Source organism: Zootoca vivipara, chromosome 5 (assembly GCF_963506605.1).
Source record: "Zootoca vivipara chromosome 5, rZooViv1.1, whole genome shotgun sequence".
Taxonomy (NCBI): Eukaryota; Metazoa; Chordata; class Lepidosauria; order Squamata; family Lacertidae; genus Zootoca; species Zootoca vivipara.
Window position 1 is genome coordinate 1807435 of NC_083280.1, and position 27748 is coordinate 1835182.

The 27748-nt window shown below is 48.3% G+C and overlaps 1 protein-coding gene across 1 annotated transcript in view; it reads right to left on the reverse strand.

Moving 5' to 3' along the window:
• Positions 1-364: 364 nt before the first annotated feature.
• Positions 365-27748, reverse strand: part of P3H2 (prolyl 3-hydroxylase 2) — a 109648-nt gene continuing 82264 nt past the window's right edge. The window contains exons 5-15 of the mRNA XM_060274256.1: positions 27450-27592; positions 26344-26433; positions 24519-24559; positions 22474-22568; positions 13918-14045; positions 13182-13277; positions 10817-10967; positions 9711-9828; positions 8339-8414; positions 5318-5458; positions 365-3625 (exon numbers count right to left, since the gene is read on the reverse strand). Of these exons, the coding sequence (XP_060130239.1) occupies positions 3533-3625; positions 5318-5458; positions 8339-8414; positions 9711-9828; positions 10817-10967; positions 13182-13277; positions 13918-14045; positions 22474-22568; positions 24519-24559; positions 26344-26433; positions 27450-27592 (1172 nt within the window). The 3' untranslated portion in view covers positions 365-3532. The remainder of the gene's footprint in view (positions 3626-5317; positions 5459-8338; positions 8415-9710; positions 9829-10816; positions 10968-13181; positions 13278-13917; positions 14046-22473; positions 22569-24518; positions 24560-26343; positions 26434-27449; positions 27593-27748) is intronic.

A 27748-nucleotide genomic window follows, 5' to 3' on the forward strand; every position in this document is an offset into this window, starting at 1 on the left:
CTCCTTTCCTCACCCCGGAGCTTTGTGGGCTGGGAGGGCGTTTTCCATCCTTCGGGCTCGATTAAGCTGAGCGCTTACCTGCACAACTGCTCACGGTCCTCCGAGGCACACACACCCCCCCACAACACCCAACAGCCACACCATTCCTCCTATCCGCAGTATTCCTTGCACTGTGTGCAGTAATAGCGCCACCTGCTGACTGTGGACAGAATAGCAACACAACGCACTTCAATACAGTTCACCGTTGCTCACTTCACTCAAGGCTAGGAAAGATGGCTGTGCCCCCCACCAAAGGGCTCGCCTGCTTCTCTCTCTTTGCCAAGAACTAAGAAGAGACAATAAAAGCAGAGGGGACACATAGGTCTGTTTTCTGAATTTTGTTTATTCCTCCCGGGCTTAGACACAGCTCTGGGGATTGACATCAAGCACTCCTCAGCATCTCTGCAGGACTCTGGCTACCTCTGTGGCTGTGTGGGTGCAATTGGGGTGCCAGGTTGTATGCATGTTTGGAGGCAAGGGGAATGAGGAATGAGGGCTTGCGGGCTGTTTACACCAGCGACGCCAAGACCCTCCAGCAGAGAAAATGACAAGGAACTGAAGGTTGGAAAGACCAATACAGGCACATGATGAGGATGCTATCTGAGCTGGTGGATGCAAGGGTGCAAATATGGCCAGCAGAGGGGGGCGTAAAGAGACAGCTTGGGAAGCACAATTCTACTCAATCTTGTCCTCTTGCAGAACAAGCTTCCTATCGGAAGCTGCCTTCTCCTGAGTCAGGTCGTTCATCCAGCTAGCTCAGCATTGGAAAAGACTTTTTCTGTGTTTCAGGAAGGAATCGTTCCCAGCCCTTCATGGACATCACCAGGAATGGACCTTCTGCATGCAAGGCAGAGGAACTGTGGGCTTTCCAAAGAACAGTGGAAGCGACCTGCTGGATCAGGCCAATGGCCCACCTACTCTGGCATCCTGTTCTCACAGTGGCAGACCAGGTGCCCCCAAGGGAAACCTGCCTACAGGATTCTGCCTTCTCCTCCTCCCTGAGTTTGTCCAATCCTCTTCTAAAGCCATCCAGGTTGGTGGCTGTCTCTGCCTCCTTATAGAGATGAGGGCCATCAGTGGCTGCTAACTTCTGAATGCCAGTTGCAGGAAACCACAGGAGGGGAGAGGGCTGCTCTTGGGCTCGGGTTCTGTTTTCAGATTTCCCATTTGGGCATCTGGTCGGCCGCAGTGAGAGCAGGAAGCTGGGCTAGAAGGGCCACTGGCAGGCAGGTCTTATGTTCTTTGTGAGCTCCATAGTTTAACTCTGTGCTGCAGGGAGAAGCAATTTCTTCTGCCTGCCCTGAATCTTCCGATGTTCAGCTTCATGGGGTGCCCAAGAGGCTCTCATTCATTTTATTCAGCTCACCTTAAAAAGGAAATTGCTGGGAGTTGGAAAACGTTCAGTCCAAAAAGGGCCAGCGAAACGATCAAGGGGGCGGAGTGACTCCTCTAGGTTGTGGCATTTGGGACTAATTCGTGTTTAGAGAAAAGGTGAGTAAGGGGTGAAATGACAGAGGTTTATGAAATGATGGAGAAAGTGGATTAAGGAAAGTATCTCTCCCTCTCTCTTATGTTCAGTGGAGCGTGTGCAGAAGTGGAGCTTGTGCAGAAGAGTTTTGGGTGTGTTTGTGACTCCAGATCTAAGGAGTGTGCTAACAAAAATGGAGTGTGGTCCATAGGTCCATAGATTCACTTTGAAAATTCTTGTGAATAGCAATGCCATCTAATAGCTTTCCTTTACAGGCTCAGTGCATTTTACGTAAGGATTCCAGTGTTCTGTTTCCTCCCACCCGCGTAAGGAAAAGCTTCAGCCATGTGACAGCATCAGATGCTCTCGAACTGTTGATTGGGATCAATTCCTCATCCACAAAGAGAGACAAGACAGATGTGGTTCCCGCCTCAAACTCTTTCCTTTTACAATCTGGAGAGAGTTCATATTAATTGGTAGGTTATCCATCCCATGAGATTCTGGCATAACAATTAGAAGGAACGCAAGAGGGGGAGTCTTCATTCAGCTCACGGTTAACATATGGAACTCACTGCTGCAGGATACCATGGGCTTTACAAAAGGATCAGGCGATTCCACGGGCTCTGTAGATCTCGCAGCCAGCCAGATGGGCTGGGTATAAATATATTATTATTATTATTATTATTATTATTATTATTATTATTATTATTATTATTATTATTACATGACTGTCAAAGTGCCAAAATTGGGAAGGGAAGATCCTCTCTCAATTCGTTGGCAGTTGCTTTAGACCAGGCATCCCCAAACTTCGGCCCTCCAGATGTTTTGGACTACAATTCCCATCTTCCCCAACCACTGGTCCTGTTAGCTAGGGATCATGGGAGTTGTAGGCCAAAACATCTGGAGGGCCGCAGTTTGGGGATGCCTGCTTTAGACCAAGTCTGACTATATAGCCCACCTTCTAAGTGCCAGCTGGTCCCATAAGGACTTAAGAAGAGCCTGCTGGATCCGATCATTGGCCCATCTAGTCCAGCATCCTGTTCTCACAGCAGCCAACCAGATGCCTCAATGCATTGCCCCTGCAGCTGGTAGCCCTTGGCAAGCCCTCTCTTTCTCCATTCCTCTAGTACAGGCACATCCAACTTCCAATAGACTGCGATCTACTCACACTAAAAATAAAAATAAAAATGGCAGTGATCTACCTATTGGATTGACCAAAGTTGTGGAGCTTTTTTTGGAGAGCCTTCACCAAAGTTCTTGAGCTTTCTTTAGGGGAGAGATGACCACAGTTATTGAGCTCTTTTTCCTTTTCCTTTTCCTTTTGGGTCGATCGATCTGGATCACGCAATCGACCAGGATCAACCATGGACGCCCCACAATCGACCGGTAGATCGCAATCGACCTGTTGGACATGCCTGCTCTAGTATAGCCACATGGGCTGGCAGCCATCTCTGCCTCCTGTGGGAGGGAGTTCCACAGTTTAACTCTGTGCTGTGTGAAGAAGTCCTTTCTGGCCTCTGGCCTGAATCTCCCAGTCTTCATCTTCATGGGACGTCCAGAGGACCAAAGCAGAGAGTGCCCCTGGGCTTTTGGGAAAGCAGCTGTTCCTTGCCAGTGACGACACTCAAAACCGAGATGTGCCGAAATCTGGGATTAGGAGGAAGGCGTCCAAGAGAAAGGAGGCAGCTTGGAGGCCTAGAGGCTCTTTCTTCTTGACCCCACTCAAAGGCGAGAGCCGGCGCTGGTCTGGGATGCCGAAGGCGGACCACAGCTGAGAGTGTGGGGTCCTGAAAAGTGCAGGGACTTCCGGGGATTGCCAGGAGAAGCATGGCTCCGGGAGCTGAGGGCTGTGCCCAGCGCAGGAGGAGGAGGGGGAGAGAGCCTGGGAACCCCTCCAACGTCCCCTGTGAAACCTGTCCGTTAATTTATACCAAGGATTTGTACAAAAATAAAGGGTTCTGCTGATAAGATTTAGAACAAATATTAAATAAATATTTTTTTTTAATGGCGTGTCCGTGGCCTAGTTCATAGCTCGTCCCTGGGGTTGATGCCAGCTTCACTGGGTCCGAGGTGCTCCTGGTTCAAGGCCGCAATGACTTCGTCTGCTTTGATCCTCTCCTGGAGGGAAGGAGGGAGAGAAGAGGGAGTCAGGAGGGCTAGGGAGTGCGGAGGCTGGATTATGAAGGAGGGTCCACCACGTTCCAAGGGGTTCTGTGGCTGGGTGATGTGGTGGTGAACAAGGGGGTCTCTCAGTCCTAAGGATGGGGGGCAATCAAAGAAGCACAGAATCATAGAATTGCAGTGTTGGAAGGGGCCCTGAGGCTCATCTAGTCCAACCTTCTGCAACGCAGGAATTGCATGATAATAATAATGCTACAGCAGGGATAGTGAATAGTTTGGGGAGGTCTGCTTAAATGAAAAGTGCTTAAATGTGGCTGCATTGTAGCTTTTGCAATAAGGCTGCTGTTCACGTAGCGTTGCCATTTTCAACCACAGACTGAGCTCAGAACTCTTCTGCTCAGCTCGCTGAAGAGCTCTGTGTGACTCAAAAGCTGGAATGTGCTTTCATCAAGCTGTGTGTGGGTCCACAACTCCCTATTGCATTCTCTTTCAAAAGAAAGCTATAATGAAGTAAATTTTGGGAGATGTGTCCCGGGTTAATTCTACAAACAGACCACCAGATGTCAGCAGTACCCTAAGCTAAGTGAACTTCGTAGGACTGGTCATGTTGTGCGGATGCCTGATGGTCGTCTTCCAAAACAACTACTCTATTCTGAACTTAAAAATGGAAAGTGTAATGCTGTTGGTCAACAAAAAAGGTTTAAAGAATGTCTTAAGGCAAATTTTTAAAAATGTAGTATGAACACCAACAATTGGGCAACACTTGCCTGCGAGCGCTCCAGTTGGAGAACAGCCTTTACCAAAGGTGTCATGGGCTTTGAAGACACTCGAACTCAGGACGCAAGGGAGAAATGTGCTAAGAGGAAGGCACACTTGGCAAATCCACACCATGATCAACTGGAAACCAATGTCCCCACTGTGGAAGGACGTGTGGATCCAGAACTGGCCTCCACAGTCACTTACGGACTCATTGTTTAGGGAAGTTTTTAATGTGTGACATTTTAATGTATTTTTAATCTTTGTTGGATGCTGCCCAGAGTGGCTGGGGAAACTGAGCCAGATGGGTGGGTACAAATAATATATTATTATTATTATTATTATTATTATTATTATTATTATTATTACTACTACTACTACCCTGTTTATGGAAGACAATCTTACTCGGCTACGAGGGATCGCCAAAGAAGAAGAATCTAAGTGATGCCCTATCAAATACTAGCTGGGTTTTACTGAAGTAATAAACTTGGTTTCTGTTACACCATGGATCAGTTTTGAAAAGAAGGTTTGCAGATCAAAACTGGCAGCTGAATATTGTTTGTGCAACACAGATTCATTTGTTTCATAAAGTAGACACACATCTTGATTGTAAGGGGGAAAGGATAAAGATAAAAAAGAAAATCAAGAAAAAAATTGGCTTGGGCTATGAACTAGTCGAAGACATTTCTGCTAATTCCCTTTGGCTATGATAGGAGAGGCATTGTCACTAAGCCAGGGCAGTATCTTTGCAACAGATTTGCGCCTATTTTTTAAAAAGAGGGAAAAGAAGATAGTAAAATAAATGACTGGCATACTAGCATCAGTGTGGGTCTGAAAGCTCTCTACTTTCCATCCGGATTCATTGGGTGGCCTTTCTCATTGAGTGAGTGCGGGCTCTCTTCTCCCATGTAAATGTGATAACGAAAAACTCACCAGTTCCCGGTAGAGAGGGTTGAGGGTGAACCACAAGGCAACGGCGCACCGCTGGCCTTTGGTCACGGCCTTCACCCCATGAGGATTCTCCCCACCAGATGAAAAGCTGATCATGCGGCCACATTTGGGTTTGATAGAGGCCTGGGAAGCAGAGAAAGGGCAGGAAATGTTACAGGACATTCCTCTTTCTCTTCCCAAGGGTTTGGAATCAGGAGCATGTCGCCTCCAATCCTGCAGTCGGCATAGGACTGTCTTTACTAGTAGTCACCACTGGCCTTATTCTCTGGGGACTAATCCCTCTTTAAAGCCATCCAAATAGGTGGCCACCCCCCTACATCTTGCAGCAGGGCATTCCGCAGTTTAACACTGAGAGTAAGAACTTCCTTTCGTCTGTCTTGAACTCCCCACCTTTCAGGTTCCTTGGAGGATCCCCACTGGGTTCGAGTTTTACAAGAGAAGGAGGAAGACCTCCTCTCTCTGTAACCCCTCTACACCAGAGCTTGCCAAACTGTGTGTCAAGACACATCAGTGCGCGGCTGCAGGTTTGTTGCGCGAACGTTCCCTGCGCTCCTCCCTGGAAAGGGGTTAGTTCAGCCTCTGGTTTGCTAGTAAAACTGAATTACTGTGTCGCGAAACGATGCATGTCTAAAAAGCATGTCAGCAACATAAAAAGTTTGGAAAGCGCTGCTCTGGTCTGATATGCCTCTGTACCCTTGCAACGTTTCCCCTAAAACCCCAAAGCCCCAAATGTTGTCGCCTTTCGTCATAGGGCAGCAACTACAATGAGCATCCGGCACTGAGCTCACCCACAATGCTCCCCTGGCAATCTCCCCTTGAGCTCGTTCGGAGGAGGCCTCTGCTTTGGACAAAGCAGCAAAATGCATTTTGTGAGAAGCGGGAAAAGCCTCCAGGAGAGGAGAGGAAGCGATTCACTTCCCCACCTGCCTTTGCACATGACTGACTTTTCTTGAGCTTGGATTTTCTACCCCTAATACAGACAACTGAGAACCGCTCCACCACTGCAAAAATCAACACACAGGGAATCCTTGAGATCTTCCTAAAAAGCTCTTTCCAGAAACGACCAGCAGGTGGCAGTAAAAGGTCTTCTCTGCTCAAGTCCCATAACTTAAAAGTAATTTTTGATTGAGACTTGCTTCGGTTTTGATGATTTTCCAAAAGCCTGCACTTGAAATTAGTAAACTGAACCACTGAGACTGGGTTAGCTTCTTCTTTTTAAAATCTTTTTTCTTTTATTTATATCCTGCCTTTCTCCCAAGTTGAGATTCGAGGAGACATACAACATTTTGAAAACACCCCTATTACATACCAAGTAGTAAAAACAAATGTGTTAAAAACAGTCATTGAAATACATCTAAACACATTCAGAACCAGCAATTAAAATCTAGTTTTCCCTGGTTGCAGCCCAGCAATAGACATAATCTGCACCTTAGTTTTCCAAGCACAGGAAGGCCTTAGGCTGACAGTGAAACGACAGAATCATGGAGTCTTAGAATTGTAGAGTTGGAAGAGACCTGAGGGTCATCTAGTCCAACCCCCTGCAATGCAGGAATCACAGCTGAAAATTCCCTGGCAGGAGAGCCCACCACCTCCTCAGGGATCCATTCCACTGCCAAACAGCTCTTACTGTCAGAAAATTCTTCCTGATATTTTGTTGGAATCTCCTTTCTGGTAACTCGAAGCCATTGGTTCAAATCCTACCCTCAAGAGCTGGAGGAAACGAGCTTGCTCCATCTTCCCTGGGAGAGCAGGGAGGGAGCCAGTCTGAGCACTTGCGGGAGGGAATCCCACAATCTGGGAGCCACAACAGAAAAGGTTCTTCCTTGTGCCACAACTAAGTACTGTTTTGGGAGGACAGGGGGCAGGCAGGTGTGGGGGACTCCCTGGTCCTGAATGGAGTACCTGTGCTCCTGAAAGACCAGGTGCGCAGCCCGGGAGTCATTTTGGACTCACAGTGCAGGTCAGTTCTGTGTCCAGGGCAGCTGTCTATCAGCTCCATCTGGTACGCAGGCTGAGACCCTACCTGCCCGCAGACTGTCTCACCAGAGTGGTACATGCTCTGGTTATTTCCTGCTTGGACTACTGCAATGCGCTCTATGTGGGGCTACCTTTGAAGGTGATCCGGAAACTACAACTAATCCAGAATGCGGCAGCTAGACTGGTGACTGGGAGCAGCGGCCAGGACCATATAACACTTAAAGGATCTTCTTTGGTTCCCAGGACAATTCCGGGCACAATTCAAAGTGTTGGTGCTGACCTTGAAAGCCCTAAACGGCCTCGGTCCAGTTTACCTGAAGGAGTGTCTCCACCCCCATCGTTCAGCCCAGACACTGAGGTCCAGCGCCGAGGGCCTTCTGGTGGTTCCCTCATTGCGAGAAGCAAAGTTACAGGGAACCAGGCAGAGGGCCTTCTCTGTGGTGGCACCCACCTTGTGGAGCACCCTCCCATCAGATGTCAAGGAAATAAACAACTGCCTGACTTTTAGAAGACATCTGAAGGCAGCCCTGTTTAGGGAAGCTTCCAATATTTGATGAATTATTGTATTTTAATATTTTGCTGGATGCCGCCCAGAGTGGCTGGGGAAACCCAGCCAGATGATGGTGATGATGATGATGATGATGATGAAGCATGCCTTTGACATTGATGGGACTGAGAGAAGTGGTGGGTGATGTGGCTGGCAGGAGATTGAGCAGGTCCCCACGAACCTGTGACAACGCTTCTGGCTCGGAGAGGCAACATTTGGCTCCTGCATCTCTGACTTCAGTTACACCTGCTGCTCAACCCACTTCTGCCTCTGGCCACACCTCCTTTCTTTACCTGACCCTCCCCGCCACTGGTAAATTTGCCCTTGGAAAACTGGCTGAGCCCCAGCCTGAAAAGGGTTGCCCCCTCTTCCTGCTCCAGCGGTTTGAGTACCTCCTGTAGGAGCCTGGAAGGCAGCCGGGGCTCGGGAAACAATAGCACTCATAAAATGTCAGATGGCACAAAGCACAGTCTGCTCACCGTCACAGTCTTGGCATCCATCTCAGTGAAGATAAATTCGCCCCCTTCAAAATCGCTGTTCATGTACAGGAGGGCACTAGCAGGAGAGAAAGCGGGGAGGTTAGACCAGGGGTCCCCAGACTTACCGGCGTTTGGGCCGGTTCCCACCGCGCCGATCGCTTACTGGTGCTTACTGGCGATCATGGGCGCTTACTGGCGCGGCAGCGCGCTTCCAGGGTCGGAAAAGCACCGAAAATCCGTTGTGCGCATGCGCGTGGGCCTCCCCCGACCCGGAAGTGCACCAGAAATGACTTCTTCCGGGTCGGAAGAGGCCCATACGCATGCGCAGAAAGGATTTTCGGCGCTTTTTTCCCAACCCGGATGAGCGCTGCCGCGCTGCGCGCCGTAAGAGCGGGCGGCGGCGGTGGGCTGTGGGGGTTGTCGCGGGCCGGATTGGCAGGCTAATTGGGCCTCATCCGGCCCCCGGGCCGTAGTCTGGGGACCCCTGGGTTAGACTGAGCAGAGGGAGCCTGGTCCCACACCGACCTGCTCTGAAGGAAGTCGCTCTCATAGCGCCGGACGGGGAATTTTTGTTTGTCTCATTATCAGTGCTGGGTTTACATGTAAGCTAAACAAGCTATAGTAGCTGAGGGCCCCACTCTCTTGAGGGACCCCCCCCCAAATTAAAGGGGGCAAAACCACTAGATGTACATTTCCAAAATATAAGATAAATAAACAAATAAAATAAAACCTACATACAGCAACAGTGGCAAATGGCTTGAGATACCTATGAGGTCCACAAATTAAAATATAAAATATAGCATATATTCAACACAAAAAACAGTGACCATTTGTTGTTGACAAAGGATAGCTGGACATAGAAAGGGCCCCGTTACCTTCAGGAGCTCAGGGCCTCATCAAATCTCAATCCGGCCCTGACTCTGACTTGGAACGGCTCTCTGGGATTTCAGATTGGGGTGGGGGGCAGGGACAATTCCCAGACCCACCTGGAGGGGCCATTAGAGATTGAACCTGGGACATTCTGCATGCAATTCAGAAGCTCTATCGCTCCAGTCTGCTCATTATCGGGGTGCCCCCTGTCATGTATGGAAAAGTGTTGCCTAACCACAAAACTGGTAAGAAACAGTTTAGGAGGAACACTGACTGTTAAAGTAAAGAACGATTCCAGAGAAGGCACAAGGAGGGTTCTGCATGTACAGTAAAAAAAGAACTGACTAAAGCTGCGTTTCAAGGACTGTGGTTGGAGGAAGATATTCTGGGGCAATGGGGAGGCAGAATGTGGCTGGGAAGCGCATGAACGGCTTAGGCGATGTATTTATATATATTCCTATACAGAGAATTTCCAATGGAAGTTACAGGTCCCCAACCGTACCTGTAATCTCGGAAAGTGTAAGCGGGGGGCTCTTTCCAACACTCATTGGCTTCCGGGTCCAGGAGGCAATTGTCAGCATGGATGGGGTGGCTGAGGTCATTCCTCCACTCCTGATGGCCTGCAGAGGGCAGAGAAAAGGGAGGTTCAGCCTTGCTGGCAATCTCTCATTTCATCCCGGGTCTCACTGAATAAACGGCAACAGATTATTTCATTGTTGCTGTGCAAACTACTGAGTCATGGCCGGCCATATTTTCACCAATGTGTGCATTGTTATACAAGTTTTCCCTTAAGAGGCACAATTCTGTTCACCTTATTTACCTAGAGAATTGTATCACATTCTTCTGGAGAATTCCAGAGGACCGCTGTGTTTTGCTTTACGTGTCGTTTCACAAAGCACAAATCAGATTCCCTCCCAGTTTATTTACAGTGGAACCTTGGTTTATGAACACCTCGGTTTATGAATTTTCGGTTTATGAACGCCGCGGACCCATCTGGAACGGATTAATTCACTTTCCATTACTTTTAATGGGAAAGTTCGCTTCAGTTTATGAACGCTTCAGTTTATGAACAGACTTCCGGAACCAATTACACCCATGTTTCAGTTTATGAACGCTTCAGTTTAAGTACTCCGCGGACCCGTCTGGAACGGATTAATCCACTTTCCATTACTTTCAATGGGAAAGTTCGCTTCAGTTTATGAACGGTTACTCCGCGGACCGTCTGGAACGGATTAATCCACTTTCCATTACTTTCAATGGGAAAGTTCGCTTCAGTTTATGAACGCTTCAGTTTATGAACAGACTTCCGGAACCAATTGTGTTCATAAACCGAGGTACCACTGTATTTCATTTGCTTAATGAATGCTCGCCCCACTTCATATCTCAACAGAAATCTCCAAATGGCTTGCAAATCCCGGCAAACAAGAACCAACAAATTCTTGGAGGGAAGCCACATAAACCTATAGCGAGGAGGCGACCGCATTCGAGCCCAAACAATGCCTCTACCACTGCTAATCAAAACGGCAGTTCCTGCATTCTAAGTAATGTAATTCAATCGACATCTCTGAAGAGCATGCAGACTGGAAAGTTTTTTGATGAAGGCCTTACCTGACAGAGCCGTCCGGCACACCAGGTGCGTGTAGGAGAAATAGAGGGTGGAATTGAGCATGAAATATGACTCCACGATCTTGCGGGCTTTCTCGCTGACATCGTAGAAGAGGCGGGCGCTCCCCAGGGGAACTCTCCCTTCGTAGCCAAACTGCGGGCAAACCAGAGTGCAATTGTTCCCTCAGTTCCAAATTCAGCCTACCTTCAACCAAGGATGTGCAGAGCTTCTCCTCAGGGCCGTCTTAAGCATATCCAGCGCCGTGGTGCAAAGCTCCCTCTAGCACACACACACACACCGTTTCCCAGACCTTTTTTAGAGAGGACGGTGCTGCTGGCAGGGCTGGAGGAAGCAGGCAGAGGCTGGAGGGTGGCTCCTCCAGTGGGGAAGAGGCAGAGGCTGGACGCGGCACCTCCCGGCTCAGCTGGCCGCCTCGTGCCACAGTGGCCACGGCAGATGGAGGCTCCAGGCGCAGCACTGTTTTGGCACAGCATGGCGGAAGTGGGCGAGGGCGGTGAGGTGATGCCGGGAGGTGCCACATCCAGCCTCCGCCTCTTCCCTGGCGCCCTCCAGAACTTGGCACCCCGGCGCCCCGTGCCACTAGCCTCTATGGGTAAGACACCCCTGCTTCTCCTACATCAGAACACAAGAAGAGCTTTGCGGGATCAGGCCAAGGGGCTATCTCATCCAGCATCCTGTTCCCAACCAGGGGCCAACCTGTTCCCCGCAAGAAACCCAAGGGAAATTTTGAACACAAAAGCACTTTATCCCCTCCTTGCGGTTGCCGACAACTGGGATTCCGAAGGATCGCTGCCTCCAATTGTGGAGGCAGAGCAGAGCCATCCTGGCTGGGAGCCACTGACAGCCCTCTTGTCAGGCGTGGAGAGTCCTCCTCTCCCTTTGGTAACTTCACAGATAAGAATTAACAAGCAGTTGATATCTTTATAGTCCTTTTACTATAGCATCATGTTGCAAGCACAGCACAAATATACAGCTCTCCGCAAGGAGGGCAGTTGTCGACTCTAAACCCTCCTTCCAACTTCTGCAGCATTTTAGGCGCCAACGGGAAGTTCCTCCCTCCCTCTGCCTCCTTTGCTCTCTGATACATTCGGACCTCCGAGTCCATGGTGAAGGGGGGTGTACCCCAAACTCTCGAGTGGCGGCTCAACTAGCTGCCCCCTCCCTTCTGGCTCCCTTGTCATTATCTCAAAACTAGGTAACTCCTCCCTAAGCTGTTCAGCTTCTCTCTCTCTCTCTCTCTCTCTCTCTCTCTCTCTCTCTCTCTCTCTCTCTCTCTCTCTCTCTCTCTCTCTCTGCTTCTATGGACGGGGGGGGGGGGCAACTCTTTCCCCTCCAGCTCTCCATCAGAGAAAAGCTGGTCTGCCACAGAATGCGTTCCCCAGTCCTCGTCATCAGACCATTCCCTGACGTCTCTCCTCCATGGATCCGTCTGATCCTCAATTTAAGCCATCCTGGTTGGTGGCCATCACTGCCTTCTGTGGCAGGGAGTTCCATAGTTTAACTCTGTGCTGCTTGAAGAAGGACTTTCCTTTTATCGACCCCAAGTTTTCGAATGGTCAGTTTTGCTGGATGTGCACGAGTTCTTGTGTTAGGAGAGAGGGAGAAAAACTCCCTATCCACTCTCTCTGTGCCATGCACAGTTTCTTAAAGTGCTATCGCAGAGGCCAACAAGGTTTATCTTGCCTGGGCTGGATTAGTCCGGCAGAGATCCCTCTGTGGGCTGTATTGCACGTGTGTGTGAGCCCGTGATTTTCGGCATCTGCATCTGCACAGATGCGATTTTCAGCACCGCGGAAGTGAGTCCCCGTGCCGTGCTGTTTTAGTGCAGCGTGTAAGCAGGCAACTTGGTTCGGGGGTGGCTCATGGGCCAGTCAAACGACCTCTGCGGGCCGCTTCCGGCCCATGGACCTTAGGTTGCTGACCCCTGCGCTATTGTTTCACCTCAAAGGGCTCATCCACACCGCTGTTTGCCCCCCCCCTTCCCTGGGGAAACTCGTGGTTTACCGCTGAATCGGACCAAATGAAAATTGGGTTTTATGCGGATTGCTGTTTGTTCTGATTCAGCGCTAGAGAATGGGTTTCCCTGGGGAAAGCTGCAGGGCAAATGCAAAGCCTCTCGGACTCATTCAAACACTACAACATTTCTTCACGCCAGAACCGAGGTCCAGCTCCGAGGGCCTTCTGGCAGTTACGTCCCTACGAGAAGTTTGATGTTTCATAGTGTTTTTAATATTCTGTTGGGAGCCGCCCAGAGCCGGGCTTGGATCAAGAGCTAAAGGAGGAATCCTGAGATCCCAGGGAGGAAGAGAATCCAGTCGACCGCAAGTTGTGCAGCAACCCTCGTACCTTGAGAGCTTTGAGGACGGTGGCCCCTTCAAACTTCTCATTGGGTGTGTGGGGTGACGTCTTCCCCCGGTACCCATCTCCAGCCAGCAGAATTCCCTGAAACAGAAAAAGGATATCAGGATTATTCCAATATGTTGACGCAAGACTGGACTTTCCAGCTTCCAAGCTTAAAGGATGACACCAAGGGATTCCATCCACTTGGAAGGTCATTGCAAACCCCAGAGAGATGAATGGGAGATTCTGTAGCCTTTCCCATGGGGCGCGAGCTGCAGAATGCAGAGTGGGAAGTGCTGCCCCCTGGGGGCTGGAGGTATTACTGTGAATTGTGTTGCATTTATACAACTGGGTGTTGTTGTTTTTTAAAGGACATTGTGCTATGTATGGATGTTCCACTATTTTATTCCTTTGTTCTACACAGCCCCGTGGTCTTTTGACACTGGGCAGTACGTCAATTTCTTGAGCAAATATTCAGAAAGCTGCTGCCACACCATTTGGGAAAGGTAGGTGGGCATTGTGTGCCAAAACACCTGCAGACCATTAGGTTAGGACAGGCTGGCTCTGCTGCAATAGTCTGCAAGCCTTAAAGCCCCACGAGACTTTTAGTCATCAGGCGCAGCCAAGGCAACAAGCATGCTCACTCCATGCCCCTGTTGTGGACATCAAAATAACAGAAATAATTTGCATTCCTGTGCATGGCCCCCAGCTTCTCTTGCACCCTGAGTCACCGGTTACTCACATTGGCGACCCGGTACAACTCCTGGCACTCGTCCTCTGTGATCACGTTGTCCAGCAGCACCCTCTGGGTCCCGTTCAGCTGCTCTGAGTTGTACACAAACTTCACATCGCTGAAGAGGAGGGGGCCACCTGGGAACAGACAGAGCGAGAGAGATGGAAAATCACTTTGCAAGAGGAGTTCGCTTTTGCTTCTTTGCTCAACCCTCAGATACTTAGCTGGGAGCGGCTTACACAGAGGAGCAAGACAAAGGGCATGAGCCATTCATCTGACTTGGTTGCCTTTGTTGGGATTCCTGCACTGCAGGGGGTTGGACTAGATGACCCCTGGGGTTCCTTCCAACTCTAACGTTCTATGATTCATAAAGGCCTCTCAGCCATCACTGAGCCGAGCCATTTTCCTCCTCTGCAAACAATGCCAGAACACCTGTAGTTGTCAGTAACAGACCAAGATCTGAATCACACACTTCAGAACTTGATGATGATGATAAATAATAATAATAATAATAATAATAATAATAATAATAATAATAATAATAATAGGCTTTCACATGGTGAGGTTCAGACCACAATAGCATCAGTGAAAGTCAGAAGGAGGCTCAAGCAAAGCTGTGGTTCGATGACGCTCTCACCGAAGCTTAAATCTAATAATAGAGTTGTAGACTTGGAAGGGGCTCCAAGAGTCACCTAGTTTAGCCCCCTTAAAAATCTCCAAGGAAGGAGAGTCCACAACCTCCCGAGGCAGACTGTTCCACTGTCGGACAGCTCCTATTGTCAAAAAGTTCTTCCTGATGTTGAGTTGAAATCTCCTTTCTTGTAAGTTAAAGCTGTTGGTTCAAATCCTCTCCTCCAGAGCAGGCGAAAGCAAGCTTGCTCCATTTCCCATGCAACAGCCCTTGAGGTATTGGAAGATGGCTCTCATATCTCCTCGCAGTCTTCTCAAGTCCTGGCTAAACATTCCCGACTCCCTCTTCCAGGGAAAGCAGCATCAGCGGGGGCTCAGGATTCGCCTGCCTCTAGAGATGCAGTCTTCAAGGGGAAAGAGCAGGAGGCTTCCCTAGGTGAAGTCCCAGGGGCACCTAGTCATTACGAATTGTGGGGATGTTATGGGTAACAGGAGAGGATATATTGATTAATATAATCCTACCTAACTTGTGCTAGTAAGTTTCTTCACTTAGCAGAGCATATTCCCTTATTACACAGCAGGAAGTTGGTTGCAGACTCGTGTGAGTTTTTTAAGAAAATAATAATAATAATAATAATAATAATAATAATAATAAATTTTTATTTATACCCCGCCCTCCACAGTCAGAACTGGGCTCAGGGCAGCTCACACCAATAAAATTACAATAAAACATAAAAAGCAATTAATTAAAATACAGATTAAAATACAGTATTAAAATTTAAAATGCAGCCTCATTTTAAGTAGTCCATAAATCCAGCCATGAGGGAGGAAAAACACAGGGGTCAGACTAAGTCCAACCCAAAAGCCAGGCAGAACAGCTCTGTCTTGCAGGCCCTGCAAAAAGATGACAAATCGCGCAGGGCCCTGGTCTACTGTGAAAGAGCGTTCCACCAAGTTGGGGCCAATACTGAAAAGGCCCTGGCCCTAGTAGAGGCCAATATAGCTCAGGATCTCCAAAATATTGTTGTTTGTGGACCTTAAGCAATTCAATCTGGCTTGAGATATGTTCTATTATTCCTGGTACCCCTTTGATCCCTCCTAAAAGAGTGCCTGAGATATGTGGGACAAGAAGCTACAGTTAGAACTGGATATGGAATAACTGATTGGTTCAAAATTGGGAAAGGAGTACGACAAGGCTGTATATTGTCTCCCTGCTTATTTAACTTATATGCAGAATTCATCATGCAAAAGGCTGGACTAGATGAATCCCAAACCGGAATTAAGATTGCTGGAATATCAACAACCTCAGATATGCTGATGACACAACCTTGACGGCAGAAAGTGAGGAGGAATTAAAGAACCTTTTAATGAGGGTGAAAGAAGAGAGCGCAAAATATGGTCTGAAGCTCAACATCAAAAAAACCAAGATCATGGCCACTGGTCCCATCACCTCCTGGCAAATAGAAGGGGAAGAAATGGAGGCAGTGAGAGATTTTACTTTCTTGGGCTCCTTGATCACTGCAGATGGTGACAGCAGTCACAAAATTAAAAGACGCCTGCTTCTTGGGAGAAAAGCAATGACAAACATAGACAGCATCTTAACAAGCAGAGACATCACCTTGCCGACAAAGGTCCGTATAGTTAAAGCTATGGTTTTCCCAGTAGTGACGTATGGAAGTGAGAGCTGGACCATAAAAAAGGCTGATCGCCGAAGAATTGATGCTTTTGAATTATGGTGCTGGAGGAGACTCTTGAGAGTCCCATGGACTGCAAGAAGATCAAACCTATCCATTCTTAAGGAAATCAGCCCTGAGTGCTCACTGGAAGGACAGATCCTGAAGCTGAGGCTCCAATACTTTGGCCACCTCATGAGAAGAGAAGACTCCCTGGAAAAGACCCTGATGTTGGGAAAGGTTGAGGGCACTAGGAGAAGGGGACGACAGAGGACGAGATGGTTGGACAGTGTTCCCGAAGCCACCAACATGAGTCTGACCAAACTGCGGGAGGCAGTGGAAGACTGGAGTGCCTGGCGTGCTCTGGTCCATGGTGTCACAAAGAGTCGGACACGACTAAACGACTAAGCAAAAGAATAAAGACACAACAGTCTTATTCATAAGTAACAAAAAGAAGTTTTACTCATTATCAGGAAGAGCACAGTGTGATCCCCGAAGGCAGGCTTTAGGCTTAAAGTTGCAAATATGTACAAATAGGTTTACCCCATATGGGAGATTCCTCTTCGCTTTCTGCCATCAAGGTTGATGGTAGAAAGCGAAGAGGAATTAATGAACCTTTTAATGAGGGTGAAAGAGGAGAGCGCAAAATATGGTCTGAAACTCAACATCAAAAAAACCAAGATCATGGCCACTGGTCCCATCACCTCCTGGCAAATAGAAGGGGAAGAAATGGAGGCAGTGAGAGATTTTACTTTCTTGGGCTCCTTGATCACTGCAGATGGTGACAGCAGTCACAAAATTAAAAGACGCTTGCTTCTTGGGAGAAAAGCAATGACAAACCTAGACAGCATCTTAAAAAGCAGAGACATCACCTTGCCGACAAAGGTTCGTATAGTTAAAGCTCTGGTTTTCCCAGTAGTGATGTATGGAAGTGAGAGCTGGACCATTAAGAAGGCTGATCGCCGAAGAATTGATGCTTTTGAATTATGGTGCTGGAGGAGACTCTTGAGAGTCCCATGGACTGCTAGAAGATCAAACCTATCCATTCTTAAGGAAATCAGCCCTGAGTGCTCCCTGGAAGGACAGATCGTGAAGCTGAGGCTCCAATACTTTGGCCACCTCATGAGAAGAGAAGAATCCTTGGAAAAGACCCTGATGTTGGGAAAGATTGAGGGCACTAGGAGAAGGGGACGACAGAGGACAAGATGGTTGGACAGTGTTCTCGAAGCTACGAACATGAGTTTGACCAAACTGCGGGAGGCAGTGGAAGACAGGAGTGCCTGGCGTGCTATGGTCCGTGGGGTCACGAAGAGTCGGACACGACTAAACGACTAAACAACAACATATGGGAGATAACCCAGGGACTGCTGGCTGAGAGCCAGCAGCGCAGTCCAGGTGAAGCAGGAAGCAGGCAGGACGGAATAGAAGAAGGGAGGTGGCTACGTGACTTGGCCTTTTACTGGGTCTGAAAAGGACATGTCCTACTGGTCACATGCAAAGAAAGGATACTCCAGCCAGGTGTACCAGGAAGTTCCACTGGCTGGACCAACACCTCCTGCATGTCCACTCTAGCAAAACAGGTAATGTTGTCCTTGACTGCTCTAGTGGATTACATCCCACACGAATCACAGAGCAGACTTGTTTTCCAGATACAGGTAGGTAGCCGTGTTGGTCTGCCATAGTCGAAACAAAATAAAAAAAAATTCCTTCCAGTAGCACCTTAGAGACCAACTAAATTTGTCATTGGTATGAGCTTTCGTGTGCTTGCACACTTCTTCAGATACCTTTTTGTTTTGTTTTGTTTTCCAGAAGGTAGGACCTCTGAACCAATGGATTCCAATGACAAGAAATGAGATTCCGACTACACCTTAGGAAGAACTTTCTGACAGTAAGAGCTGTTTGACAGTGGAATAGACTCCCTCGGGCGGTGGTGGACTCTGCTTCCTTGGAGGTCTGTAAACAGAGGTTGTATAACCATCTGCCATGGATGCTTTAGCTGAGATTCCTGCATTGCAGGGGGTTGGACTAGATGGCCCTTGGGATCCCTTCCAACTCTACAACCCAATGATTCTGCTGTGCAACTCTATGATTTGGATACTTACAAAACAGAGCCTTCCCAAAAGAATTAAAAAGAAAACAACGGCAATTAGAACAGCAGCCAGTTGGCCTTTGTGCATTTATTTACAAGGCTGCTAAATCAGCATATTGGAGGACAGGCTTTTCCCCGGAAAAAAATATCACTTTATGCCAAAATTGTTGAGTAGAGGACCTGGAATTGCAGCCAAGATCAGAGGCAGCAACAGCAGGATGGGAATCTGGGGGGAGAGGTTTGGGGCTTTCTGTTTTCCCCTCTGACTTTTCAGAAAGCAGATGGGTCCACATTGTCTGACATGCTCAGCCTGGAATCCTTCAGGAGGGAGAGATCAAGCACAGACAGGCACAAAGATGAACACACACACACACACACACACACACAGAGAGAGAGAGAGAGAGAGAGAGAGAGAGAGAGAGAGAGAGAGAGAGAGAGAGAGAGAGAGAGCGCTAATGGATTTTTTGTACCCTGGCCAGTATAAACCATCTTCCGTTTTAGCTGAACTGCATTGCATTTTGTGCAGGGGTTGCAGATTTGGACAAAGAGCCCAGCGTGGCCTGAAATACTCATCATTGTCTCTGTGGGTCTCTAGAACTTTCCATGAGGTCATGTGGGGTCTTGGGCAAAACTCTCACATGGGTGGGTGGGAATAGAATAGAATAGAATAGAATAGAATAGAATAGAATAATTTATTGGCAAAGTATCAACCATACTTGGAATTTTGCTTCGACTACATTGCAATGCAAAGAGGCAGGGGCGGATTGAGGTTTGATGAGGCCCTCAGCTCCTGAAGGTAATGGGGCCCTTGATATGTCCAGCTGTCCTTTGTCAACAACAAATTGTTGCTGTTTTTTGTGTTGAATATATGCTATATGGTCATTGATGGACCTCATAGGTACCAAAAGTCATTTGCACATGTTGCCGTGCAACCAGTCCATGCAGAATGTCGGCACCCTATATATAGAAAGGAGCAAACCAGTGATATTTGAGGGAGCAGGCTAGCAGGCGGGGCCCACGACTTACATCAGAGGAGCCCACACAACACAAAACACTGGTGCTGTGTGAAGGTTTTATTTTATTTGTTTTGGAAATGTACATCCAGTGGTTCCCCCCCCTTTAATTTTTTTGGGGGGGCCCAAGAGAGTGGGGCCCTAGGCTAGAGCTTGTTTAGCTTATACGTAAATCCGGCACTGGGAAGAGGGCTGGCTTTACTCCCCTGCCGTCTTATGGGGTATTGCTATGGTTCAGGGGTTCAATAGAGTAGCATGGATTAGGATGCAGTCTGCAAAATGCACACACACAACACATACACACACAGGATTCTTTGCAAAGCGCCTTTCAACATTCCAGAGATGCCCAGAGATGCCCACAGGTGCAAGAGGAAGATGACAGAGGCCTTTGTACGGAGGTGCAGGGGGCCCTGAGATAGTGGACGCTTCTCAGTGGCCAGCTCCCATGATGAGAGAAGTCTTCTCGTGGTGGATGTGTAAGACAACTAAAGCATTCTGGGAAATAATATATAACGAATTGAAGAAAATGTTTAAAATGACATTTGTAAAAAACAACAACAGAGCCTTTTTTGTTAGGCATTTTAGGTACAGGGATTCCGAAAGAGCAGAAAAAAACTATTTATGTATACGATGACAGCAGCAAGAATATTTCTGGCCCAGAGATGGAAAGAGGATAAAGTTCCAACCAGAGAAGAATGTCTGATGAAGATGGTGGACTATGCGGAAATGGCAAAATTGACCGGGAGAATGAGAGACCAGGATGAGAAGAAACTGAAGAAAGAGGAGGGGGATATATTATTCATTTGAGAGAGCACTGAAAACAACTAAAAGCCTTGTCAGGATTAGAGTAATACTTGCAACGTACAAAATACAATGGGAAAAGTTAACAAACTTATGCAGGAGGAGGAGGAAGAGGAGGAGGAGGAGGAGGAGGAGGAGGAGGAGGAGGAGGAGGAGGAGGCGGCCACTGGCCAGGATGGCTCCCCTCTGCCTCCGCAGTTGGAGGCAGCAATGCTTCTGAATCCCAGTTGCTGGAAACCAAAGGAGGGAAGAAGATGCTCTTGTGCTCAGATCCTGGTTGCTGATTTCCAACAAACATCTGGTTGGCCACTGTGAGAACAGGACGCTGGACCAGATGGGCCATTGGCCTGATCCAGAAGGAATTCTTTTGAACCGTGTCCAATTTAAGGAGGATGTTGACAAGCTGGGAGGTGGAGGACGACCAAGATCTGGAAACCATGACTTACCAGGAACGATGGAGGGAGTTGGGGATGTTTAGCCTGGAAAAGGGGAGGCTGAGAGGAGCTCTCAGAGCCATCTTCAAATATCTAAAAGGCTGTCCCATGGAAGATGGAACAAGCTTGCTTTCTCCTGCTCTGGAGAGTAGGACTCGAACCGAGAAAGGAGATTCTGACTAAACATCAAGAAGAATTTTCTGACGGTAAAGGAGTTTGACAGTGGAACGGACTCCCCCGGAAGGTGGTGGACTCTCCTTCCTTTGAGGTCTTTAAGCAGAGGTTGGATGGCCATCTGTCAGGGATGCTTTAGTTAACATTCCTGCATTGCACGGGGTTCGACTAGATGACCCCCCGGGGTCCCTTCCAACTCTACGATTCCATGATTCTGTTGTTCTTCCTACATTCTTAAACAGGACAGCTCCATTTGGCCGGTTTTGCCACGGCTTTCAGGGCTGCAAAGGGCTCCTGGAAATTGATTCAAGCTAAGCAAAACATCCTCATCCATAGAGCGCAGTGTTTGATTAGAAAGGGAAGGCAATTCCGTTACACTCCAAGCCACTGGAAGGAAACCAGGCAGCTCTGCTAGTAGTAGAAAGAACTCGAAAGGGAGGTCAGCCGTGAGCCAAGATGGGCTTCAGCACAGCTGGTTAACCTCCAGTCACTGTCCATAATAACAGGTTCTGTGTCTGGAAAGGAACCAGCCCTGTGTTTTTCTGACCACATGTGGAATCCATGGCTGGTTATTGGGTGTTTTCCGTAGCTTGGGTGGGGTCTCCGAGCGCAATCTAGCGAATCAGCCACGCGCCACGGGAAACTCTGCGGGAGGGAAATGCGCTGATTGTCAGAGAGAGAGCGGCCTTTGCCCTTTTCTCAGGCGCACAAAGGGGAGCGGTTGCCTCATCCCTCCAGACGGTTTGATAGCAACCAAATAAAACAGAATAAAATAAATCTGCGAGAGGAGAAGACGAAAGCCAGCCGTTTGGAGATGCTCGGCCTCCTTGCATGCCGGAACGAAAAAGCGAACCAGATGGGAGGAAGGTGGGACGGCCCTAAATCATGCTCAATTTGTCCAGGCTTGCAAAATTGCAAGGAGGGGGGGAATGAAGGAAGCAGGGGGAGGAATAAAGAGGATGACATCAGGGCCAACAGCAATGCTGCGGAACGTTTCTATAAAAACTGGCTTTGCTGTCACAGCAGAATTTCTCCCAGAAGATGGCAAGATAAGAGGAATCCTTGGGCTTCCAGCTCCTCTGGACTTTTTCTACAAAGAAGCAGATGGGCTCTATCCGGTCCCCGCAATACAGGGAGATCACAAACATTCAGGGGTCTCATTCGGGCATTACACTAATCCAAACCTGTAAGAAACTGATCTTTCGGTGCGGCGGCTAGGGTGCCAACCAGAATAAAATATTGGAGAGGAGGACAGGCAAGCCCCACTCCACACAACTGATCACATCGCGCAGTACACACATCCTATTTGAATGGCAACACCCATCAACTTTTGGGGGGCAGCCCCTCAAATATTTTATGGGGGGGCTGAAGACCCCTCTGCCCCTAGGAGATGGCTCCTATGGTGACAGCACCTTTGGGACTCCCTGCCTATTGACATCAGGCAGGAGCACTTTTCAGAGCCTCCTAAAAACATTTTGGTTTTGGACAAGCTGACCCAAATATCTGGAAAGCTGGTGCGTTTTTAGTCTGCTGCAGGTTTTAAGTCTTTTGAAGCATTTAAACTGCTTTATTCCTTTCATAACCTGCTTTGAGGTTTTTCAACGATCAAGCAGCATATAAATTTTATGAAACAATAAAATAAACCATGGCCCAGCACGAGTGGCGTGAGTCCCTAGGGAGCAGATTGCGGTTGCTTTGCTCTAGCCAAAGTTTCTCCAGCGGTCGGCAGCTGGCAGTGGACCAAATCTTACCTTCCCTGAGCTCCCGGTCCAGTTTGGGCACAGTTTTCTTTCCTACTGTCTTCCCAGAGCCGTCTGCGTTGTCGCTCAGGACCCCCGAAGGAATCCTGCGGAGTAGATGTCGCAAGGAGTTATGGGTGCACAGTAATGGCGGGAGACAATTCCCCATGGCGCATCCGTTGAATTGCCGGGGTGGCACTTGCCCGGGTGGCCCATCCTGGTGGTGAAATGAGAAGGAGCTGCCCCCCCAGGCAGCACCCCAGCCTTAAAGGCTCTCTTCCCCATAGCATTGATAATGACAGGTTCCATCAAGATCTCATGGAGTCTACAAGATTCTGCAAGATCCTGCTGGAAGCAGCCGCTGGAAGCAGTCTTGGTGTTCTGCCACCTGAGCTGCCTGCCTGAGCCCAGGCCATGAGTGAACCTGTCAGTTTGCATTTCTTAGTGCAGAAAGTATTGGTCTGATGTGTAGAGATATTTCCGATTCTACTTAACACAAGAGGCTATTAGAAGCTTCTCTGTGTGAGAGAAGCAGGCAGAAGGGTCTGTTTGGGTTATATCTTCTGGGAAGCTGGTTTGAATGATCTCTTCCAATTAAGGTCATGCTGACTACAGTGGGACCTTGGTTCTCAAATGCCTTGGTTCTCAAACACTTTGATACTCAAACTCCAAAAACCCGGAAGTAAGTGTTCCGGTTTTCAAACAATTTTTGGAAGCCAAACATCTGATGCGGCTGTAGGCACCTTCACCAATCAGAAGCTGCGCCTTGGTTTTCAAACATTTGGATTAAGTTTTTTTTTTAGGCTTTTTTGGTTAATTTGTTTTTGTCACTGTGTGGAACCCAGTTCAGCTACTGATTGATTGATTGATTGATTGATTGTGTGACTGTAGAAATGGATAAAAGCCCCCCATCCAAACAATGACTATCATCAGTGCAGGGAAGAAAAATAAATAAATTTTCAATTTTATCATCTACAATACTATCTTATTTATTTTATAGTACAGTACATTGATTATTGCTTTCGTTAGATTATTGGTCTCGTTAGATAGTAAAATTCATGTTAAATTGCTGTTTTAGGGGTTGTTTTCAAAAGTCTGGAATGGATTAACCCGTTTTGCATTACTTTCTATGGGGAAGCATGCCTTGGTTTTGGAACGTTTGGTTTTGGAACGCACTTCCGGAATGGATTAAGTTTGAGAACCAAGGTACCACTGTACCTTTATAAACACAGGCCAGAATGAGCCTGGGTTTTGCTTTCCTCCCTCTATCTCTCTTCCTTCTGCTGGGGTGTTCTGTTTCTGTATGCTAGAGTGCTAAGGTTTAGTATTATTGTGAGTTAAGTCTATAAGTGCTGCAACTGGATTTTGTATGGACTGAGCCAATCCTGATTGTATTGGATTTGATCACTATTATGCTACATTTGCCTTCAGCACAAGCGAAAGCTCTGCTGGGTGAAGTATCGCCTCTGTCTATTTTTGGGAACTCTGCTGAACTCTGCAACGCATTCAAGTTTTTCCTCAATACGTATGACACACCTAGGACAGAACCGGCCCTATTTACATGCAGCGGTGGGACTTGTGTGAGAGAGGAATGGTGCCGACCAGCACCACAACTTCCAGCCATGCCACAAAAAATGGCAGCCACACACAGTCATCCCTGCCGGTGGATGGCTAAAGGGAATCACCATTTGCCCTCTTCTTCCAGGCCTTGAAATACACAACCATCTCCCAGGCAGAGGGAATCCCAAGCCCCGCGCCAGCCTCCCTCCTTTCTTAACTCTTCAAAAAGGCAACTCTTTACCACACCACAGAACTCTTCACTTCTTCCAAAGGCTGCATGTTTATTTCATTGAATCAGAGAATTGTAGAGTTGGAAGGACCACCTCATCCAACTCCCTGTAACGCAAGGTATGACAACTTCCGTCTGAAAAGGGGACTTCAGATTTCCTGCTCCCCAGATCCCCTGTGTGTGTGTTTGGGGCTTGAATTAAAAAAAAAGGTGGCCCATTTGTACGGAATATTCCCCATGTATCCATGTCCCGAATGTGGCCGCCTACCTGTGCTCATCTTGCCGAGCCCCAGAGATGCTCCAGTATGTCTGAAACAAGACGGATATTTGTTATATTAAGGGGGGGGATTTTCTCATTTGACAAGCTGATTTATATCCATTCTGAACATATTGGCAGACAGCTCACAGATTGCTTCCAGACTAGCAGGTTAGCCTGAAATCCCCTCCTTCATTCACCTGTTTAGCCAGAACCGAGGTGATGCTGTTGTCAAATTGACGATGATGATGACGACAACAACAACAACAACAACATTTAGGTGCTTCCAACTTGCAGCTTATGCGCCTGACATTACTGATAAATATTAAGTACTTTTTAGCTCCTGTTTCATTACTGTCCCCAGTCTTACTTTTCATTTGAAATAACAGAATAAAAAAAATGAGACTGCTCCCCCATCCCGTAAAACGGCAATCTCAGGAAATAGGAACTGAGTACCGTAATTTGGGAGTAATCAAGAAGCTATGCCTCAGTAATGCCTTAGTAAGGCACATCCCGTCTGGACTACTGCAGTGCACTCTACGTGGGGCTGCCTTTGAAAAGAGCTGCAGCAAGACTGCCAAGCCCTTGCTAGAACAGTTGCCCCGGTCTGTTTCCAGGCACAGTTCAAAGGTGCAGCTATAAAGCCCTACATGGCTCAGGTCCAGGCTGTCAGAAAGACTGTATTTCCTTATATGGACCTGCTCAAGGGGAGGCCCTTCTCTTGGTCCTACCCCCCCCCCCCCCGGGATGCTGGCTTGGTGGGGATGCAGGAGAGGGCATTCTTGGTGTTGCTCCCAGGCAACTTTGGAACTCGCTTCTTCCTGGAGAAGCTAAGCTGGTACCACACACACACACACACACACACACACACACACGTCGTCCTTCTGCTGGCAGCCAAAGACCTTCTTGTTCCAACAGGCTTTTGGGAACCGGCTGCTTTTAATGAAAGGGCTGGTGCTGTGCTGTTTTCATTGATTTGTAGGTTTAAAACAGATAGCATATATGTATGTAGTTTTAATTGCAATTTAGCAATTTATTCGTCTATGTTTTAGTGCTTTTATGCATCAGATTCCTTGAGTCCCCTATTAGGGAAAAGGATAGTGTGTGTGTGTGTGTGTGTGTGTGTGTGTGTGTGTGTGTGTGTGTGCAATGTTGATGCCAGGAAGCAGTAATGTGGGCAGACGCCACATAAGGAAAGCATCTAATCAAAGTTGCAGGGGACCCCTTTTCTGCCTGGATCTCCTGGATTTTCTGCCTAAACTTACAGAAGGACCTTGGAAGGTCGCTGCTAGATACTATAGCACTATGTTAAGTGCTGGACAGACTCTTAATTCTGCTTCTCAGGAAAGCATTACTCCAATGGTGGCAAATCGATCCAGTTTGAAAGCAACCATAGTAAACAGGCTTCAAAAGAGGGATTAAGCAAATTCCTGGAGCACCCATGAACTGCCAGCTCTTCCTGTTAAATGAAACCTACGTGTTCAGAGGAGATATAAACTTTGAGCATGAGGTGGTGGGGGAATTTAAGAAGGGAGGGGCTGTCTTCAGAATGCCAAGCTTATGAGTTCGGGGAGGCGTTTGGCTGGGCATTCTCTGAAAGCAAATACTTCACCTGAAGGGCCCTGGGAATGATCCAGCAATGTTCTTTGCATAGGTGACCTGGCAAACATTGCAAGTTGATCATTCGGTGTGCAAAATGCCTTTGCAAGTCTAGATTTATCTCCTCCAGAACCCGGCGTGGCACACAATGGGACTTGATCAAGGCATTTCAGGAAGCGAATCTAAATCTTAACCTCTTGCGCCTGAAAGTTCACGCCTCCCACTTGCTTGCTCTTACCGGCTCCGTGTACAAGAAACCCAGGCCAGCTGCCCCGGTCTGCAGCAGGTACGATTCCAGCTTATGTCGCCTCAGAAATGCCACAGCTTCCTGGAGAAGGACATAAAACCATACTGGTTGCAGAAAGAGCTCTCATAATTGACAATTAAGAAGAGCATTGCTTTCAAATGAATCCACGAAGAAGCTCTCTTTTTTTGGCTTCCAAGGTAAAAAAGGAAGACCTTCCCTTGAAAACAACTTCAGCAACTGGGCTGATCTCAGGCACTCAGTAGCCAGCCTCCCTGTCTTCCCGTTATTCAATTAAAGCCCAGGGGAAGAGGAGCTGAGGGCAACGGCTCTCCCTGGGCTTTTTCAGATCGGTAGGCATGGGGGTTGAAGCCTCTGAAGAAATAGATCGCCCTTCCAAATGACTCAATAGCCTTTACAGAGCTCAAAAGAACAGGCAAGGGCGTAGGAAGGGGGGCAGTGGGGGCGGTCCGCCCTGGGTGCCCTCAGTGAGGGGGGTTACATTTGGTGTGCCGCCCGCCCACCACTCCCAAGCCTACCCTGAAGGGGTGGAGCTGTGCTGCCTTGCCGGCGGCCTTCCCCCCGTCCCCCTTCGTTTTGACAGCTCTGGGGAGACTTGGGAGTTGTCCCCCACTCCCGGGCTGCTTCCTGGGTGGGGGGGGGGAGGGAGCCTCCCCTGAGCTGTCAAAAGGAAGAGGGAAGGGAGGAAGGCTGCTGGCAAAGTGGGGAGCTCCCCCCCCTGCCCAGTCCACCATGGGCGGCTCGCTCCACACAAACCTACCATGGGTGTCTCAACCCCCTGGGACGCTCTTCCCACCCCCATGGCCCCGCCCCTGGGTGCAGGACATGTTCACCGCTCCGGGTGCCGCAGCAGCTAGCTCCGCCTCTGAGAACAGGTCCTTGCCCCCAAGGAGTTTGCAATATACAGTTCAAGACATGGGAAACTGTGGAATTGAGGCAGCAGCGCTAGAATGAATATGCATAGCCGGTTACACAAGGAGAGATGATGCCCTGAAGAAGCATCCGAGTTGGCTTGGTTTGCATACCTGCAAAGGAGATTTCTGACAACCAGTGGCCAATTCCATGTATCGGCTTCTTACCTCTCTAGGCTTGATGCTCCCCAAGTCCACAGACCCTTCCAAGTTGACTTCATAGTAGCTTTCGTTGTCCAAGACGTCTTCGTCATCCGGATGGAACAGGAGGTAAGACTTGGTGCACTCCAGAGCTTTGACGTAATCACCCACTGAAAACGTGAAGGAGAACCCTTTTGACTGGCTGGAAATTTCACTTCAACTTTGCTGCGCCCTCCTCTGAGGAGAGCTTTGGGCAGGGAAATTTGCTGCTGCAACCGCAGAAGATTTAAGAGATTTAAGCAAAAACAAAAACCCATCAGCTCCAC